This window comes from Dromiciops gliroides, chromosome 1, assembly GCF_019393635.1.
Source record: "Dromiciops gliroides isolate mDroGli1 chromosome 1, mDroGli1.pri, whole genome shotgun sequence".
Classification (NCBI taxonomy): Eukaryota; Metazoa; Chordata; class Mammalia; order Microbiotheria; family Microbiotheriidae; genus Dromiciops; species Dromiciops gliroides.
Window position 1 is genome coordinate 518,346,774 of NC_057861.1, and position 17,600 is coordinate 518,364,373.

The 17,600-nt window shown below is 35.1% G+C and overlaps 1 protein-coding gene across 9 annotated transcripts in view; it reads left to right on the forward strand.

The window, feature by feature from the left end:
- Positions 1–17,600, forward strand: part of APC (APC regulator of WNT signaling pathway) — a 149,538-nt gene that overhangs the window by 107,283 nt on the left and 24,655 nt on the right. For 7 of the 9 annotated variants that reach the window (XM_043978865.1, XM_043978864.1, XM_043978870.1 and 4 more), the window contains 3 exons: positions 7,342–7,464; positions 10,567–10,945; positions 12,661–12,756. In XM_043978865.1, coding sequence (XP_043834800.1) covers positions 7,342–7,464; positions 10,567–10,945; positions 12,661–12,756 — 598 coding nt within the window. The remainder of the gene's footprint in view (positions 1–7,341; positions 7,465–10,566; positions 10,946–12,660; positions 12,757–17,600) is intronic. The other 2 variants (XM_043978866.1, XM_043978869.1) reach the window with 1 other exon arrangement.

Below are 17,600 nucleotides of genomic sequence, written 5' to 3' on the forward strand. Positions count from 1 at the left end.
AATCGCTGTCAGAGGAAAAAATCTCATGCTTTAAAAACCAAGGCATGAAATGGCTAACTTTTCATTTGTTTTCTAATTTTAAATTTTTTTTATTTTAATTTTTTTTTTGCAGACCAATGAGGGTTAAAGTAACTTGCCCAGGGTCACATAGCTAGTAAGTGTCAAGTGTCAAGTGTCTGAGGTCAGATTTGAACTTGGGTCCTCCTGAATCCAGGACTGGTGCTTTATCCACTGTGCCACCTAGCTGCCCCATGGCTAACTTTAAAAATATCAATGTCAAATAAGAAATCTTGCAAGCAGCCAGAAGAAAGTCCTTCAGTTGTGGAAGAACCCCAGTTTAAATAGTTGAGTATTATTCTGCAGTCAGATAAGAGAGAAGAATGGAATAGGAAATTCCAAAAGAACAAAAGAGCTTAAGATGCATTCCCAAATAATGCCCCGCAAAACTGAATCTAACCATCAGTGAAAAAGATGAACTATCAACAAAAAAGAAGCATTTGAGTTGAGTCTGCCCCCCAAAAAAATATGCACACAATGTTAAGAAAAAAGCAACGAAATAAATTATCCTATGCTTCTAAGCTATTAAAAATTAAGAAACAGTGTATCACTGAATGACAGAAAAGCTCTAAGAAGATAAATATATAAGAGATTTCTGAAGATTTAGGGTTACAGTTAGGGAAAGAAGAAAAACTATATTAACATTTAGTGAACTTCATCCCCGCAGTCCACTAAAAGTAAACTAATATCTTTTATGGGAGGATAACACAACAAGAAGTTGCTCAAGCACGAAGAAATAGATCAAATTGAAGATGAACCCACACTACACTCACTCTGGAGGTGAATAAATTTCTTCATTCTCCCAAGTTGGGTTTAGGGTGGACCTCGGCAGAGTAGGTAATAATGGAGGGGAGAAGTACTTGAATAGGAAGAACAGAATGAATGAATGAGCTCTTGTTCAGCTCTTACTATGTGCCATGCACAAGGAATAAAAATAGTAAAGCAATAATATGCCTGCTTGCTCTTAAGGAGCTCAAACATCAGTTGTTGGAGGCAACACATAAAAGAGAGGATTCCATTGCAAGGGTGAATGGCAAGGCCCAGGTGTTGAAGCAGAGGAAGCAGAAAGATCACATTGAAGTTGTGTAAGCAATCTCATTCAGCTTGTAACCAGTGACCTGAAGGGTATCAGACTAGTAGACATTTGAAAAAAGATATTCTGGTTTCAGGTTATTCTGGGGAGGTGGTGAGCTGGGACATTGGAGAAAGGCTCCCAGGTACCCCTTTCTATCATCCAGTGAATTTTACCCATGAAGAGGTGCTATTAACATATTTTCCAGGCAATGGGAGTAGAGTATATGTAGCTATATCTATGTCTATATATTTGTATCTATAGCTACATAAATTAGGAGCCACATAATGAGTTTCATCTGAGGGGAATGGGCTCACTAGGAAAATGACAATTTTTAACATTCGTTTTTAAAACATTGAGTTCCAATTTCTCTCCTTTCCTCCTTCCCCATACCCCTCATTGAGAAGGCAGGCAATTCAATATAGCTTATGTCTGTAGTCATGCAAAACATTTCCCTATTAGTCATGTTGTAAAAGAAAACAGACCCCTTCCCCCCAAAAGGAAAAAACTTTAAGAAAAAATAAGTTTTTTAAAAATTATGCTTCAATCTGTATTCAGACACTATCAGTTCTTTCTCTGGGGATGGATAGCATTTTTCATTATAACTCCTTCAAAGTTGTCTTGGATCATTGTATTGCTTAGAATAGCTAAGTCATACATAGCTGGTCATCTTACAATATTGATCTTATTTTGTATACAGTACATTTCACTTTGCATCACTTCTTGTAAGTCTTGACAAATTTTTCTTAGAGCATCCCCTCAATTTCCAATTGTTTGCCACCAGAAAAGAGCTACTATAAATATTTTTGTACATATAGGTCCTTTTCCTTTTTGTTTTTTAATCTCTTTTTTGGATACAGACCTAGGAGTGGGTCAAAGGATATGCATGGTTTTATAGCCCTTTGGCCATAGTTCCAAATTGCTTTACAGAATGGTTGAATCAGTTTACAACTCCACCAACAGTGCATTAATGTCTCATTTTTCCTACATCCTCCCCAGTATTTGTCATTTTCCTTTTCTGTCCTTTTAGCCACTCTAATAGCTATGAGGTAGCAGTAGTGATTTAGAGCATTTTTCCATATGGCTATAGTAGATGAAAATTTCTTAAAGAAATGTGCTACAAAAACATTTTACTTAAACTACAGGGAGAGTGAGGATTTTGAAACATCTGAACAAGGAAAAGAAAGGATCAAAAGGAGGAGGAGGAAACAGATTAAAAGAAATAAATTAATGAAATTAGGACTTGCTTTCTTGCTTAGGCTAGGGTAGATAAAACTGAAGCAGGTGAAGATGAGGAGGGCATTTGGGAATAGACTAACATCAAATAAGTATAAACAAAAATAATTATAGTGACAAAATACTTAAAAGAGTAAGAGGATTTTTTTTTAAGAGCAATACAAAAGAAAGAAGTGAGAGAAATCACAAACCTAGATAGTCATCTGGCCTCAGATTTGGGAAAACTTGGGGTCATGTCCCATCTCTGACCCATAATCACCATTATCCTGGGGGCCAGTTAGTCTATCAGTGCCTGAGATTTTAAATTGCAGAGCAGGTACCTGCTTGCATTGGTAAAGGGAGTTAATCAGCAATGAAGTCATACATCGTGTGTGTGTGTGTGTGTGTGTGTGTGTGTGTGTGTGTGTGTGTGTGTTTTCACTGGATGTATGATTGCATTGCTGATCCATATCCACATATATTCACATTTATATTTAAAAACATATAACCAAATATCAATAACCCATAACTATTTCTGAAATTAGCAATACTTCTGAAAAAGAATAAAAATAGCAGAATGGATTAAAAAACAAATTCAGTCATTTGCTATTTATAAGAAATGCATCTAACAGTAATAATACATTTTAGTGAGGCTGGAACAAAATCTTCTTATATTAGATGACTTGAAAATTATTTGCAATTATGACGGCCAAAGTAAAAATTCATATTGTCAATAAAAATAAATAAGGAACTCGTATGCTTGGAAGAAACTCAAAACATGAAACAAATCATTATAAAACTATGCACCAAATGACAAAGCATCTAAATTCATAAAGTAAAGGTTACTTAAACTAAAGATGATTTATAGGACACTTTGATGTTCCTTTCTGAACAGATTTTTGGAGAAATTATATCTGAAATAATTATGACTACTCTATACATCTCTTAGTATTGTGTGGTATCTTTACAAAAATAGTACTAGAGGACAACAAAATTATAAATGTTAAAAGGCAAAAATATTAAATAGATATCTTATAGACCATAATACAATTAAAAGTAATTTAATCCAGGGAACAGAAATAAAGGTGCAGGCTTAAATAGAGACTTAATAATGATACTCTGAATAGTGTCAAAGAACAAGTCATAGAAATAATTAACTATGGAAAAAAAGAACGATAAAAATTTTAAAAGTCATATTAAACTTTGGAAATGCAGTTAAACTAATCCTCAGAGAAGTTTTGGGAATTTGTTTTAAAGCATCTACTTGTGTTAAGCACTGGACTAAGAGCACTTTACAAATACTATCCCATTTGATCCTATAACAATCCTGTGAGGTGGGTGGTATTTTCACCATTTTCTGTATATCTTTAAAACATGTATAAAATGTTTTTATCTTTAGAAATAGAAAAAAAGTTTGAAATAAGCATGCAGCCTTATAAAAAAGAATAAGTAAATCCAAAAGAAGGACAGAATTAATCTAGACATTAGAAAGATAAATTAGAAAACAAAAAGATTATATGAATAACAAGTAATATCTAAATGCAGATTCTTTTAAAAAAGGCTAACAAAATCAACAAATCTTTGGCTAATCAATTCATTTCCAAAATTTTTTAAATTAACAAGATGAATTCAGAATGGAGAAAATAAAAACTGATCAGAATTTATCATACAAATGGAAGAGTAGGAATTGAATCAATATTCAAATCATTCTTATCCTAAAGTAGGTTATAAGTACCCAATTTATAAGAATGTGTAACTTATACCATGCCCTGATAACTTGATCAGACATAAATGAATGGAGAAGACAGGCTGGGGAGGAAAGGCCCTTAATTCAGCTCCTTCTACCTTTCTTTTCTCTGTCGATATAGGGAGTCATACCGTTACCAGTGGGTGCTCTTCCCAAAGGAATATATTTTGATTGACTAAACTTCACAAGATAACTTGGGGTTTAGAGCCTCCATTTTTTTTTTTTTGAAGGACCAAGGACTTACAGATTGACCAGCAAAAGGTCTCAGCCCAAGGCTGATTGACCATTGTTTTTTAGCCTCTTAATGGTGCAGAGTGAATACAAATAGCAGTTTTGACCAGATGGCCTTAATCATTGGTATATTAGTAGGCCTCCACCAGTCGTGGACGACCATGGATCAGTGCCTTGAAGAGCCACAGGCTTCAGTGTGGCTGTGCAGTCCGATGTGGGAGCCGCAGCTCCTGAGTGACTTATAACCGGTAACTGCCGCATCCCGTGTTGTATCTACCCCATAAGGAGTAGCTGGAGTGTCCTCTCCAGGGCGCTGGCCTGGGCGGATCAATATGGAAAACAAGCTGTTGCCCATGCAGCAGGTTTTCCCTCTCCATGACATTGGTAGATCCAAAGGAGAGGCAGAGCCAATACAGTTTGGCACCAGTGCCGCCACAGGAGTTGCCAGAGGGATGTGATGTTCAACATCCAACTGCCTTAGGGACTCCAATTCCTCATTTTTCCTCGGGGTTGACTCCCAAAGCCTTTCCCATATGTGGGTATAGCCACAAGGCAGAGAAGGTTTAAAATCAGGGTTTCCTTCCCCTAGGTGGGTTGCCTTCCAAGGCTAACAAGCCCCACCTGCCCAAAGCAACTAGTTTTAAGGCGCCAGTGACTTGCCTTCACCCCTTCTCCTGTGGAAACAGTTCCACCACTAGAAGGCCAGGAGTTGGGCTTAGGTTGTCAGAGGCTATTTGAGATGCACGCTATTGGAGCATTTTATAGAGAGTGGGAGCTTATCCCCACTCCCACCCCGGCATGACAAACCTTTGGAACCTTGGTATATTAACAACAGTAAATTGAAGAAAAAACTTTTTTGAGCCAAAATATGAACAATTATAAATTTTCTTTACAAGTCATATATAATCCTAATATCCAAATTAGGAAGAGTGGAAAAAAAATCTATAGATCAATACCACTAATGAATATTGCCTCAAAAATTTAAATAAGAAAAGGATCACACCATATTATTTTTTAATCACTTTGAACAATTTGAAATTTAAAAAAAAGGATGCAAGAGTGGTTCAACATAAGAAAACTAACAATCACAGAATTAATCACATTAAAAACAAAACCACACACACATATCAGTGCATGTAAGTAACCTTAAGAAACACCAGGGCCACTTTTTTAAAAAGCACTTTTTTGTGTTTTGTTTTATTTTTAGTGAGGCAATTGGGGTTAAGTGACTTGCCCAGGGTCACACAGCTATAAGTGTTAAGTGTCTGAGGCCGGATTTGAACTCAGGTACTCCTGACTCCAGGGCCAGTACTCTATCCACTGTGCCACCTAGCTGCCCCTAAAAGGCACTTTTTAAAAAAGCTGACATTATTTGCAATGGAAGGACCTAGAGACTTTTCCTAGTATAAATGCAAAAATTAAGGAAAATGTTTTTCCTCATTACTGTTCATTATCTAGAAATGCAATAACAAAAGAGAAAGAAATTAAAGATGTTTCACAAATTAAATATTTTCAGGGTATTAGATTCCTAATTTTTAGTATCCTTATCCACAATGGAATTGACCACCATATTAGAATTAAAAAGAATAGGGGCAGCTAAGTGGCACAGTAGATAAAGCACTGGCCCTGGATTCAGGAGGACCTGAGTTCAAGTCCAGCCTCAGACAATTGACACTAGCTGTGTGACCCTGGGCAGGTCACTTAACCCTCATTGCCCCACAAAAAGTAAAATAAAAAAATTTTTTTTAAGAATAATAGATTATAAAATAATCTCCTGATTTTGTGTGCAAAGTTTGTAATAAGATTTTAAATAACTAAGTGGATTATCAAAATTAATCTTTAAAATGAAGGGGGCAAAGCTAAAAGGATTTATCTGGAATTTTCTATCAGAAATTCACTTTTTTGGATGAGTTATTGCATTTGTGTTCGTTTTCATTTTCAGAGTAGCTGTACTTTAAAAATACATTAATAGGGGGCAGCTAGGTGGTGCAGTGGATAAAGCACTGGCCCTGGAGTCAGGAGTACCTGAGTTCAAATCCTGAGAGTATTCTTATCTTGTATTTGGCCTTTCTTGCTAGTATGTTAGAATTTCATAATTTCTTCTGTTGTTTCATAATTTCTTCTGTCTCTCCCTCTGTAAAAGGAGGAGTGTTTGCTATCATGAATCATGTATAGATGACCCCTTTCCATAGTTTACAGCTTCTACTCTACCCACACCACCAGTATGCTTGTATGTGTGTGTGTATGTATGTGAGTATGTATGTATGTGTATGTGTGTGTAGATAGGTAAATAGATATACACATGCATATTTTGTATTTTCCCCTCACTCTTGGCTTATAACTACTTCTGTTTTATTCTTCTACCGTAAGTGCTACCATAGAGGCATGGACTACTGTCAGATCTGACAAATGCTACATCGGACAATTGTTTTAGATTTAAAATTTTAGTTACATTTAAGGCAAAGGTGGTAAGACAAGTTAATTGTGTCAGTTCTAAAAATCTGAATGTCAAGAAAATAACTAAATTGTTCAGAGATTTATTGCTTCTTTTTCTTCTGATAGTTTACATTTTAGAATCTGTCCATTTTCTTCATTGCATTTTGTAAATCTACTTGTACTTAATTTAAATTTGTTTTCATCTTATGACTTTTTTAATCATGTCTTTTGGAATTTTGTAACTGGTATTAGATTCTAGAGAGTAACTATACTCAACCACAGCATTTTCACTGGTTTACTGTTCTTTTGAATTCCTCAAGAAATGGTCCTAAAATTCATTTTATAGTGATTACTTTTACCACCTCCTCTTAGGTTTTAACAATTGGTTGCATTCTCTCCTGTGTTTGAGTTATTGAATAAAATTTATGTTGGATCAAGTCTTATCTGTTTTGAGCATCTATATTCAAATATATCATAGAGATACTTAATGATTACAGATTGTGTGATTGACTCTTGGGGCTTAAGTGTGTGTGCATATGTCTTATGGTTTGGGATTCTTTCTAAAAACTTTTTTGATTTGTAGGGTTCTATTGCACAAGTGGATCATGAGACAGCCAGTGTTATGAGTGCTAGTAGTACTTATTCTGTTCCTCGAAGGCTGACAAGTCATCTGGGTACCAAGGTAACCGAAGATTACAAACCACAGGTCGCTAACAATACATTCTTACTAATACAATAATTTCACTTCTTCTACCAGTACAGGCATACCATACCTAACATTAATTACTCTGTAGAAACATGACTTAAGCAAAATAATAATAGGAATAGGCTTAGTAATTCTGTAAGAACAATGGTTTGAATATTAAATATATTCCTGGAAGGCAAAATAAGAGAAGGAAATGAGATTCTATCCAACTGGAAATTCTCCTTTTATTCTCTTTTCCCTTTTTTGCAGAACACTAACTTTTTAAAAGTAATTATTTTGGGCAGCTAGATGGCGCAGTGGATAGAGCACCGGCCCTGGAATCAGGAGTACCTGAGTTCAAATCCGGCCTCAGACACTTAACACTAGCTGTGTGACCCTGGGCAAGTCACTTAACCCCAATTGCCTCACTTTAAAAAAAAAAAAAGTAATTATTTTCTGATTTCCTGACCTTACCATTTCTACTAGTCAGAAGATACAGGGCTTCTCTGGGGAGAGGGATGGTAGATAGTTACCAACAACATGATACAGTAGGATTTTGCATGATATTCCAGTAGGATTTATTTAAAATATATTAACAATATTATTGGTAAACAAAATTGATTCGTGACAGTGTTATCCTGAGTGTGTCTACAGTACTAATATTAATAGAATGATCTTTATATACATAAAAATATTCTGGATCAAGCTAGTTTAGGGTTCTATATCACCCTATTACTACAATCTTTTTAAAAATTGACCTTTTGATCAGATATAAGCTAAGCGAAATTAGGAATCAAATCACAAAGATGCTATGGTAATTGATAATAAATGCTTGTTTATCCTTTCCTTCCTTCCTGTCTTCTCTCTCTCCCAATATATGTACAAGACTAAAATTTATATATTCTAGAATAATACTCTATTTTCAGATGATCTAAAAACTTTTCATCTTTTGCAAAGAATATTCACCTAGTAGATTTTCATCCTCTGTAAGTAGTGGCTTATGGTGCTTATGAAAAGTAAAAGAGAAATAATTTGGTTTTATTTAGGAAGCAAAAAAGCATTATTTTCTCAGAAGTTAAAATATTTTAAAAGTGTTTCACTAAATTTTGTAGTTTACTAATTAACCTAATCCTAAATTGTTTTTGCTTATTTCCCAAGATAGAATAAGTATCATTCAATTATATTCTTAGAGATTTTTATTTTGAATTTATTGTTTACTTGTAATATTCTTAAGTCTATTTATACTTGTTTTCTCCTATTGTACTGGGAAGAGAAGAACTAATTAGTCAGTCCTTTACATTTTAACCTCAGAATCTAACAATTCTAACAAAAGGAGGAAAAAATAAAATTCATGTGTTGAATGTTTAATTTGGTACTGCTACTTTATAGGGAAAAAGTAATCTTAATTCCTGTTTTACAGTTCTCCCATTTTCTTAAGTATTATCCTCTTTTGGCTCAAATATTTAGGTATATTAAGAATTGATAAATGGGGCCAGCTAGGTGGCGCAGTGGATAGAGCACTGGCCCTGGAGTCAGGAGGACCTGAGTTCAAATCCGGCCTCAGACACTTAACACTTACTAGCTGTGTGACCCTGGGCAAGTCACTTAACCCCAATTGCCCCGCAAAAATAGTAATAATAATAATAATAATAATAATAATAATAATAATAATAATAATAATAATAATAATAATAATAATAGAATTGATAAATGTATATGAAAGGGAATTGCATTCTTTTGGATCGTTCTACCTTTTAGTGTCCCTCAGTTAGACTGAGCTAATGATTTTTGCCATTCCTACCTATACGTATTTTTGTTTATTGTACTCTCAATGAAATGAAGTAGATTACCCTTCTCCCATTTACCTCACTTTAATCAGGGTAGTAGTAAATGTCTCTTCACCAAGGATTCCTTCCATTTATTCTCAATGACTTTTTGTCCAATAATTAATTGAACTTTTCTTCCCTTATATTTATTAACAAGGCTCAAATAATATGGTTGGAATGTCACCTATGGCAACTTGATCTCCTAATTTGGCTATCAGATCAGAGCACTAGACTGGATCTAATATGTCATTGTATGAAAAGATTGTAGTTGCACGTCCTGGTACCAAAAAGATGCTTACTTGAAAATTAGGTGTCTTAGAGAATATGCTCTTCATTACATACCTTCTAGAGTAATTTGCTTCATAATCACCTTTATCAGTCAGAATTCCTATACCTTCTAGTACAGAACTGATCATGAAGTCTTGGAGAGAAGGTCCGGGGTAGGGAAATATCTAGAGAAAAGGTCTAGGGGTAAGTAAGTACTCACAATGGCTCTTCATTAGAGTATTGCTATTAATGATAAGATAGTGACCTAAATAGCTGTTCTTTAGTGATCAGGGTTCTGTTACATACTGTTAATAGTTTGGTAATGACTTAAAAGGTATTTTGCATTTAATTATAAAATTCCCATGTTCTTACACCCTGGGCTTTTTAAATTCCAATCTGAGTTTAAAGTATTAACAAAATGATTTCTGATTAAAATCTATAAGAAGTAGGATGTACTCTGAATAAAGGAAATGTCAAATAATCAAAGCCTATAAATCCATTTTAATATAACCTTCTACTACTCCAAAACACCTCAGGGCCCTGAGACCACTGAAAAAAATCAAAATCCAGCAGATATTGATTATATTTTTATTATTTAGATTTATAAAATCATATCCTTTTTGAACATATGACTTAAATCCCCTGTGATACTTGCTATATGTATAAAAGAAGGTATTTAAATATAATTGTTATATAATTGGAATCTGATAAAGGACAACTAGTAATTAAGTACAAGTACTTAACAAGTGTTAACTGCTATAAAATCTAAATATTTAGAATTGTGTCATCCACTGTAATAAACCTACTTTTTATTGCAATACTTAATGGTAATCATAGCCACTAATTATTTGCCATATTTTGTCATAAACATGTTAGTAACAAATGTGTTTTGCAAAATGATACTCATTTCTGCATCCTGGAAAGTAGTAAAAAGTATGGTTACAGAAGCAATCTCTTTCATTACTTGATTAGATTTTGTTTTTCAATATAAGGGTCATAATTTTTTTTTCTAAACTCATTTGTCCCACAGGTGGAAATGGTTTATTCATTGTTGTCAATGCTTGGTACTCATGATAAGGATGACATGTCACGAACTTTGCTAGCTATGTCTAGCTCCCAAGACAGCTGCATATCGATGCGACAATCAGGATGTCTTCCTCTCCTTATCCAGCTTTTACATGGCAATGACAAAGACTCTGTATTATTGGGAAATTCCAGAGGAAGTAAGGAAGCTCGAGCCAGGGCTAGTGCAGCACTCCACAACATCATTCATTCACAACCTGATGACAAGCGAGGAAGGCGTGAAATCCGTGTCCTTCATCTTTTGGAACAGATCCGTGCTTACTGTGAAACCTGTTGGGAATGGCAAGAAGCCCATGAACAAGGCATGGATCAGGACAAGAATCCAAGTATGTTATAATTCATATTACTGAAAAGAAAAATTAGAAAAAATTAGCTTAATTTGTTTTAATACACTATTTAGCACACTGTGAAGCTCATATCAAAGTTTAACTTTTCCTAATGAATAAGACATAAAAGAAAAATATTTTGTTCATTTTATATATAGTCTTTATTTTAGGCCACTATAAATAAAGTAAATAATAGCCAAAAAATTTATTGCCAATAATTGAACAAACTTTTTTTTTAAAAGAGGAAGATTATAAGGTAGTTGAGGAACAGAAACATTCATTATATATGATAAGGTTTTTTATTCTCTTGATGAAAGCCCAGCTATGTAGCTAAGTATCTCCACTTAGGTGGTATGATGTGTGTTAAAATAAGAAATCTGGCATCAAGAATACCTCAATTTGAAACCCACCTCTGACACTAGCTGTGTGACCAAGTCACATACCTCTCTAAATCTGTTTCCTCATCTGTGTGACACACTTTGGTTGTTTTCTTTATTTTAGTTCTCATTAATATTTAAGGGAACTCAAATACAAGCAACATTTCTGTTCTCTCCTAACCTCCTGGTTTACAGAGCAGTAGAAGGCACAAAGGTATATTAATAAGTAGCACATATATGCAAGTTTAAACTACAAGACTATACGAGTCTTGATCTGTAGCTAAGAAAGAAAGATAAGATTCCTTGGAAAGTCATAACAAGCATTGATTCTTTTTTGTGCTCCTCGGTACGCTGAGGACTGTTGTCAAGATGCTACACAACTAAAATTTTTCACAGTATGATGAAGACTATTTCCTGGTATTTAGTATTTTTATCTTATTTTTTAAAATCAATGTGATAATTGATCTACAATAAGTGACATACTAAGGATGACTTTATCATCCTTATTTCTACAGATAGCTTCTCTTTCCCGTGGTTACTTTGCTGTGTGTAATTTTGATAATGTAGAAATACTACATTTCTTAAATAAAAAAAGACTTATCTTCCCATATCAGAATTGTATCCCTCATCTCAGAGAAGTCTAGGACTATGGATATAGATTGCTATATGCTGTCAAATGAATGGTCACCGCAACTCTGATTTACTTATGTGCTTTTCTTTGTTATAAGGTAGGTTTGCTTTAGTGGGGAGACTTAAGGGGAAATGAGTAATGTAGAAATAAAAAGCATTAATAAAACGTTGATGAAAAAAGGTAATGTGGTGTGGATGTGGGTATGTGTAATACCTTTTTCACAGCATTATTTGGTTTTGGTCTTTATTATTCAAAGATTAATTATTGATTATATTTCTATTTACTTTTAGTGCAGTCTCATTTGTAGGTCATTTTCAAAGAGATGATAGCCATTCAGTCTTACATACTTACCAAAAACATAATATTAAAAAACATTTTTTAAAAAGTAAATTACATTAAACAATTCTAATTTGAATAATTTTGTATAGAAATATCTTGAATATTTTAAATTTTCTACAAAGAATTTGCCATCTGTGTCTTCAAAAAAAATTTTTTTAGATTATTGACCTGACAGTAACTAAAATATACCTTTTGCAAAAACAGAATAATAATAAACTTTTTATGAAGCTAGGTGTTCTCTTTAAAAGTTTTGCAATAAAGTTATCCTTGAAAGTACTTTTGAATGCCTTGATTTTCAACTTGATTGCCTCTGATCCTTTTTGATATGCTAAAGCTTTATTTTTCACACTCATTTTCTTTTTTGACAGTGCCAGCTCCTGTTGAACACCAGATCTGCCCTGCTGTATGTGTTCTAATGAAACTTTCATTTGATGAAGAACACAGGCATGCAATGAATGAACTTGGTAAGACAAAAATGTTTCTTAGTATGGCTGAAAAAGTCACAGAAAAATGTTGACTCATCTTAAAATATATTAAATAATACAAAGCTACCACTTCTCTTTACCAGCTGCTACTTCTGATGTCATTGTAGTTTCTAACAGATAATAGCTTCCAAATCACCAAAATTATCATTCACTTTGAAACTGCACTCTCAAAAGCTTAAAAAAATTACAAATAATTCTTCTTTCCCTCACTGCCATAACAGGCTGTGTAGTGGTAAAGTGGGTAGTACAGATAATTTAAGTAGTTTGCCTTGTACAAATATTCAGACAGCAGCTTTGTTTCCAAGGTTTATGGTCTGCCTTGTCTCTTAGCTCTGCTCATTTGGCTGTAATTCTTCACCTTTTTCATGATAAGTATCTTGGTACATTTAGAAAGGAAAATACTTGATGTATAAATTATTCATATTAATTTGATTAGGGAAAATTCAGTTCATGATTCAAAAGAGAGTTATTAATTTAGAGTCCTTTATCATAGTGTATTCTGCAGTAAAATATATGTGTATTTTATATATGTGTGTGTGTGTATATAATGTGTGCAGGGTGTGTTTGTGTGTGTGTATATATATGTATATATATATATTCATGTTTGTTTTAAATTTTTATTTTTCATATAGTAGTTTTAATTTAGTTATATATTGTTAACCAAAAGTCATGATTTCACAAGATATGGGTAAAAATTTGATTTATTACTAGAGAAAGGTATGTGCATGTTGGAACTCCTTATATTAGGGAGCCCTCCCTACAGATGATGCTTTGGATATTTATGAGGTACAGGAAAAATGTCCTATGAGAAGAATAGAAGGTAATACCCTCCGACCTTGGGGTGGCATGGGAAGAGGAAGACAGCAGTAGGAGGGGGGAGCAGGAAGACTTGGGAATATCAGACCATGGAGAAAGAATGTTCTGCTTGTGTGAAAGGGTCCCAGCTGTACAGTTTATCAGTCTGGTTTAGGCTGGCTAGAGCCAGGATTGTAATTAACTTGGTTTCAAGGCCACTGAAAATTTAATAGAGTTCAGTTGCAAAGGATCACTGTTAAGTTAGTTCATGGAGGCTTCATTTCTGGAAAATAGAGCAACTCAAGAAAACAAGTTCAGGGGCCCCCTTCACATTATGTGCTTATTTTATTCATAAATTACTGAGCCAGTTGATATCAACTAGATTCCCCAATTCATCGTAGATTCAGTAACTCAATCATCAACAGTACTCATTAGGCACCTTCTGTGTGCCAAGCACTGTCCTAGATGATGAAGATGCGGACAAAAATGAAACCGTTCCCACCATTGAAGAGTTTATAGACTCCCCTGGGGAAGACAACATATATGTCTATAGATTGTACAAAATAAATAATTAGGGGGTGAAGCACAAACAAGGTAATCAGGAAATGTTTCATGTAGAAGTCTTAAAGGAAACTTGGGATTGTAAGAGGCAAAAGTGAAGAGGGGGTGGATTCCAGGCCTGGGTGGCAGCTAGTTGAAAGGCCCAGAGATGCAAGGTGAAGTTCTGTATATAAGGAATAATAATAATAATAATGGTTATTACTTAGATATTTAGATATAATCACTTTAAGATCTACAAAGCATTTTACACATATTATCATGTTTGATCCTCAACTGTGTGAGGTAAGTATTATTATTATGCTCATTTTACTCATAAGGAAACTGGGGCCGAATGAAATTAAGAGATTTGCCCAGGAATACAACTTGTAAGTGTATGAGTCAGGATTTGAATTCAAGTCTTCTTGATGAAATCTCAGTTTTGAGGAAGGTTTCTGACTACCCAGGCTTCACACTCTGGATTTTGCCACCATGCTTCAGCTACCTTCTTCCATTGTCACTGCAGTCCTTTTGTCTTATTGGTAGGACCCTCCCAGAACCTCCATTTAGAGGAAGGGCCCATAAGAGCCACCCTTCATTGTCTGGACTTTACCACTGAACCCTGGGTGTGGGTAGCTTCCCTTCCCTGCCTCACCAAACCCAATTCCCTGTCCCCAACCCTTTTTTCCAGCTCCTTTTATGTGCTGTTTTTCACCATTAGAACAGAACCTCTTTGAGTGCCAGAGGGCAGGGACTGTTTTTATGTACTTTGCACAATGTCTGGCCCATTGTATACATTTAAATGCTTCTTGACTTGACCATTCACTATACTACCTAGATACTTCAAACAATGTGAAGGCCAGTTTTGCTGAACTGTAGCATGTAAGGAAAAAGGAGTAGTATATTAACTGGAAGAGTAGGTTGGACCAGGTTGTGAAGAGCTTTAAAAAATCAAATAGAGGGGCAGCTAGGTGGCGCAGTGGATAGAGCACCGGCCCTGGATTCAGGAGGACCTGAGTTCAAATCCGGCCTCAGACACTTAACACTTACTAGCTATGTGACCCTGGGCAAGTCACTTAACCCCAATTGCCCCGCCAAAAAAAAAAAAGTCAAATAGAGGAGTTTATATTTGATCATAGTGGCAGTAGGGAGTCATTGGGATTTATTGAATAGGGGAGTCACATTGTGAGATTTATGCAACTAATAACATATTCATTAAGTGTTCATTAAGAGCCATCATTACTTGCTCAGTGGAATGAACTGATAGTTATTCCAAAGCAAGTAAGACAGTTCCAAGCTCCCAAAAGTTAATTTGATCAATCTTCATTTGAAACATAATGCATTTTTCCATAGAAACTGTTTTTGTAGTGTCTAGGTTTCTGAGACATCCAGCCAAAGATTAACCTATAATGTACCTGATACACTTATGTAATTCTGCAAAACCAAAAACCTGAGTACTTTGTATATGTATACATTTCAAAAAGGAAAAAATGTGTTCACAGGTTCAGTTTGAGATTCTTCTTCAGTCCTAGCAGGATTTGTAGACTCCTCCTACCACCATTTGCCAGTCAGAGGGAAAAAAGGACTTCCCCAGCTCCAAACCAAAAGTAGCAACTCATGATAACAGTGGTTTCTGAAAGACAGAATTGGAAAGTGTTAAAACGTGGTGCTGTATAAAGTGCTGAACACATTTCTCAGTCTTGTCTTTTCTTCTTTGCATCCCAGTGATTGGAATATAACCTTACATGTTTCCCCACCCTTTTTAAAATTTGCTCTAAACCTATGGTTTCACTGTTATGAATAAGGAACTCACAGTGAGGAAACTCCATTGCCAATACAGAGGATCCCTCCCCAAACTCATTAAGAGAGAAAAATGTCTATGGCCATTCAGCTAGAAGAGACTAATATATGCTCTGTCCCTTAAGAATTGTACCTTTAAGATAATTGTCATTAAACTATCTTAGACCCTCCACCTCTGATGAGTCTTTCTGCCTGGTAATTTAGACTTTTTCAAAGTTCTGCTAATAGAACTCTTTCAAACTCAGTTTACTTTCGAAGCAGCTTGGAGGGATTAAATTTGGGGTGGGGGGGGTAAGAGGTTTTTTTCCTTCATCAGAAAAGGTGAAATTCAGAAGAAATTGCAGTGCTTATCCCTTCTTGGGTCTGGATGCTAATGATCTTCATCAGCTAACTGTCTTGGGGGAGGCCTCCCAAGAAGGGCCTCACCAGCTTTAAGCAAGTCATTTCTGTGTGAATGGGAAGAGAACTGTTTGATTTTGAATGATATTTTTGAAATGACAGTGCACCTGAACCAGCCATCCTAGTGAAGACCTAGGTTCATGAATTGTGAATTGCTCAGAAAAGGAGGAAGCTGAATTGTTTGAGATATAGCCCCCAGGAAACCACCATGAAAGGGGTGGGAGACAAAGTGAATCACAAGGGAAGTGGGGGGTGGGGGAATACTGGATTTATCAATACAACTATACTATCTCTTTTACCCATTTACCTATTAGCTCAACACTCCCCCACTCTGAACTCTCCCACCACTAGTTAGACTTAGGCACCCATAGCAGCTTCTTAGGCAAAATTATCTGCCCCACCCTTCCCTACATAGTATCATGACTGTTCCTCACTCTTCTTCACTCAACATATCCAGTCAGTTGCCATATCTTTTCATTTCTTTCTCTACAACTTCTTCATTCACATAAACACCACTCTAGTTTATGCCCTCCTCACCTCTCACTTGGCCTATTGAGATAGCATTCTAATTGGTTTTTCTGCCTGAAGTCTCTGCATTAATTCTGCCACATAACCACCAAAATGATTGTCCAAAAGCACAAGTCTCACCATGTAACTCCCTTCTTCAATAAGCTTCAGTGGTTGCCTATTGATTGTAGGATCAAATATTACTTCATCTTTATCTCATCCTTTTTTAAATATATTTTTGTCTTTTATAATATATATAATTATGAGGTAGAATAGTACATGCATAAAATTTATAAATAAGAAAATATGTAGATGGAGATATTCTCAAAAATTGTTTAATTACTAAGGATGCATGATGAAAAAAAGTTTGAAGACTCCTGGACCAGAAACAAGAAGATCAGTTTAAGATGTTATTGCAGTAGTCAGCACAAGAAATGAGGAAGGCTTAAACTAGTAATGGCTATTTAAAAGGAAAAAAGGTAAAATATAAGAGATGTTAAGATAGAATCAGTAGTATTTGGCAACTGATTGGTTGTAGGGAATTCAGAAAAACAGAGTCAAGAGTAACTCCAAGGTTTCAAACCTGAGTGGAAGGGACCTGAAACATCATCTCGTTGAACCCCCCTCCTTTTACAAATGAGGAAATAGGCTCAGAGAGTCTAGGTTACTTGCCCAAGATCACACAAGAGGGAAATGGCAAGAACCAAAATTCAAACCCAAGTCTAATGGGTCTAAATCTATTATTCCATGTTGCAAATGACCTAGAGTTTATGCCATTTCAAAAT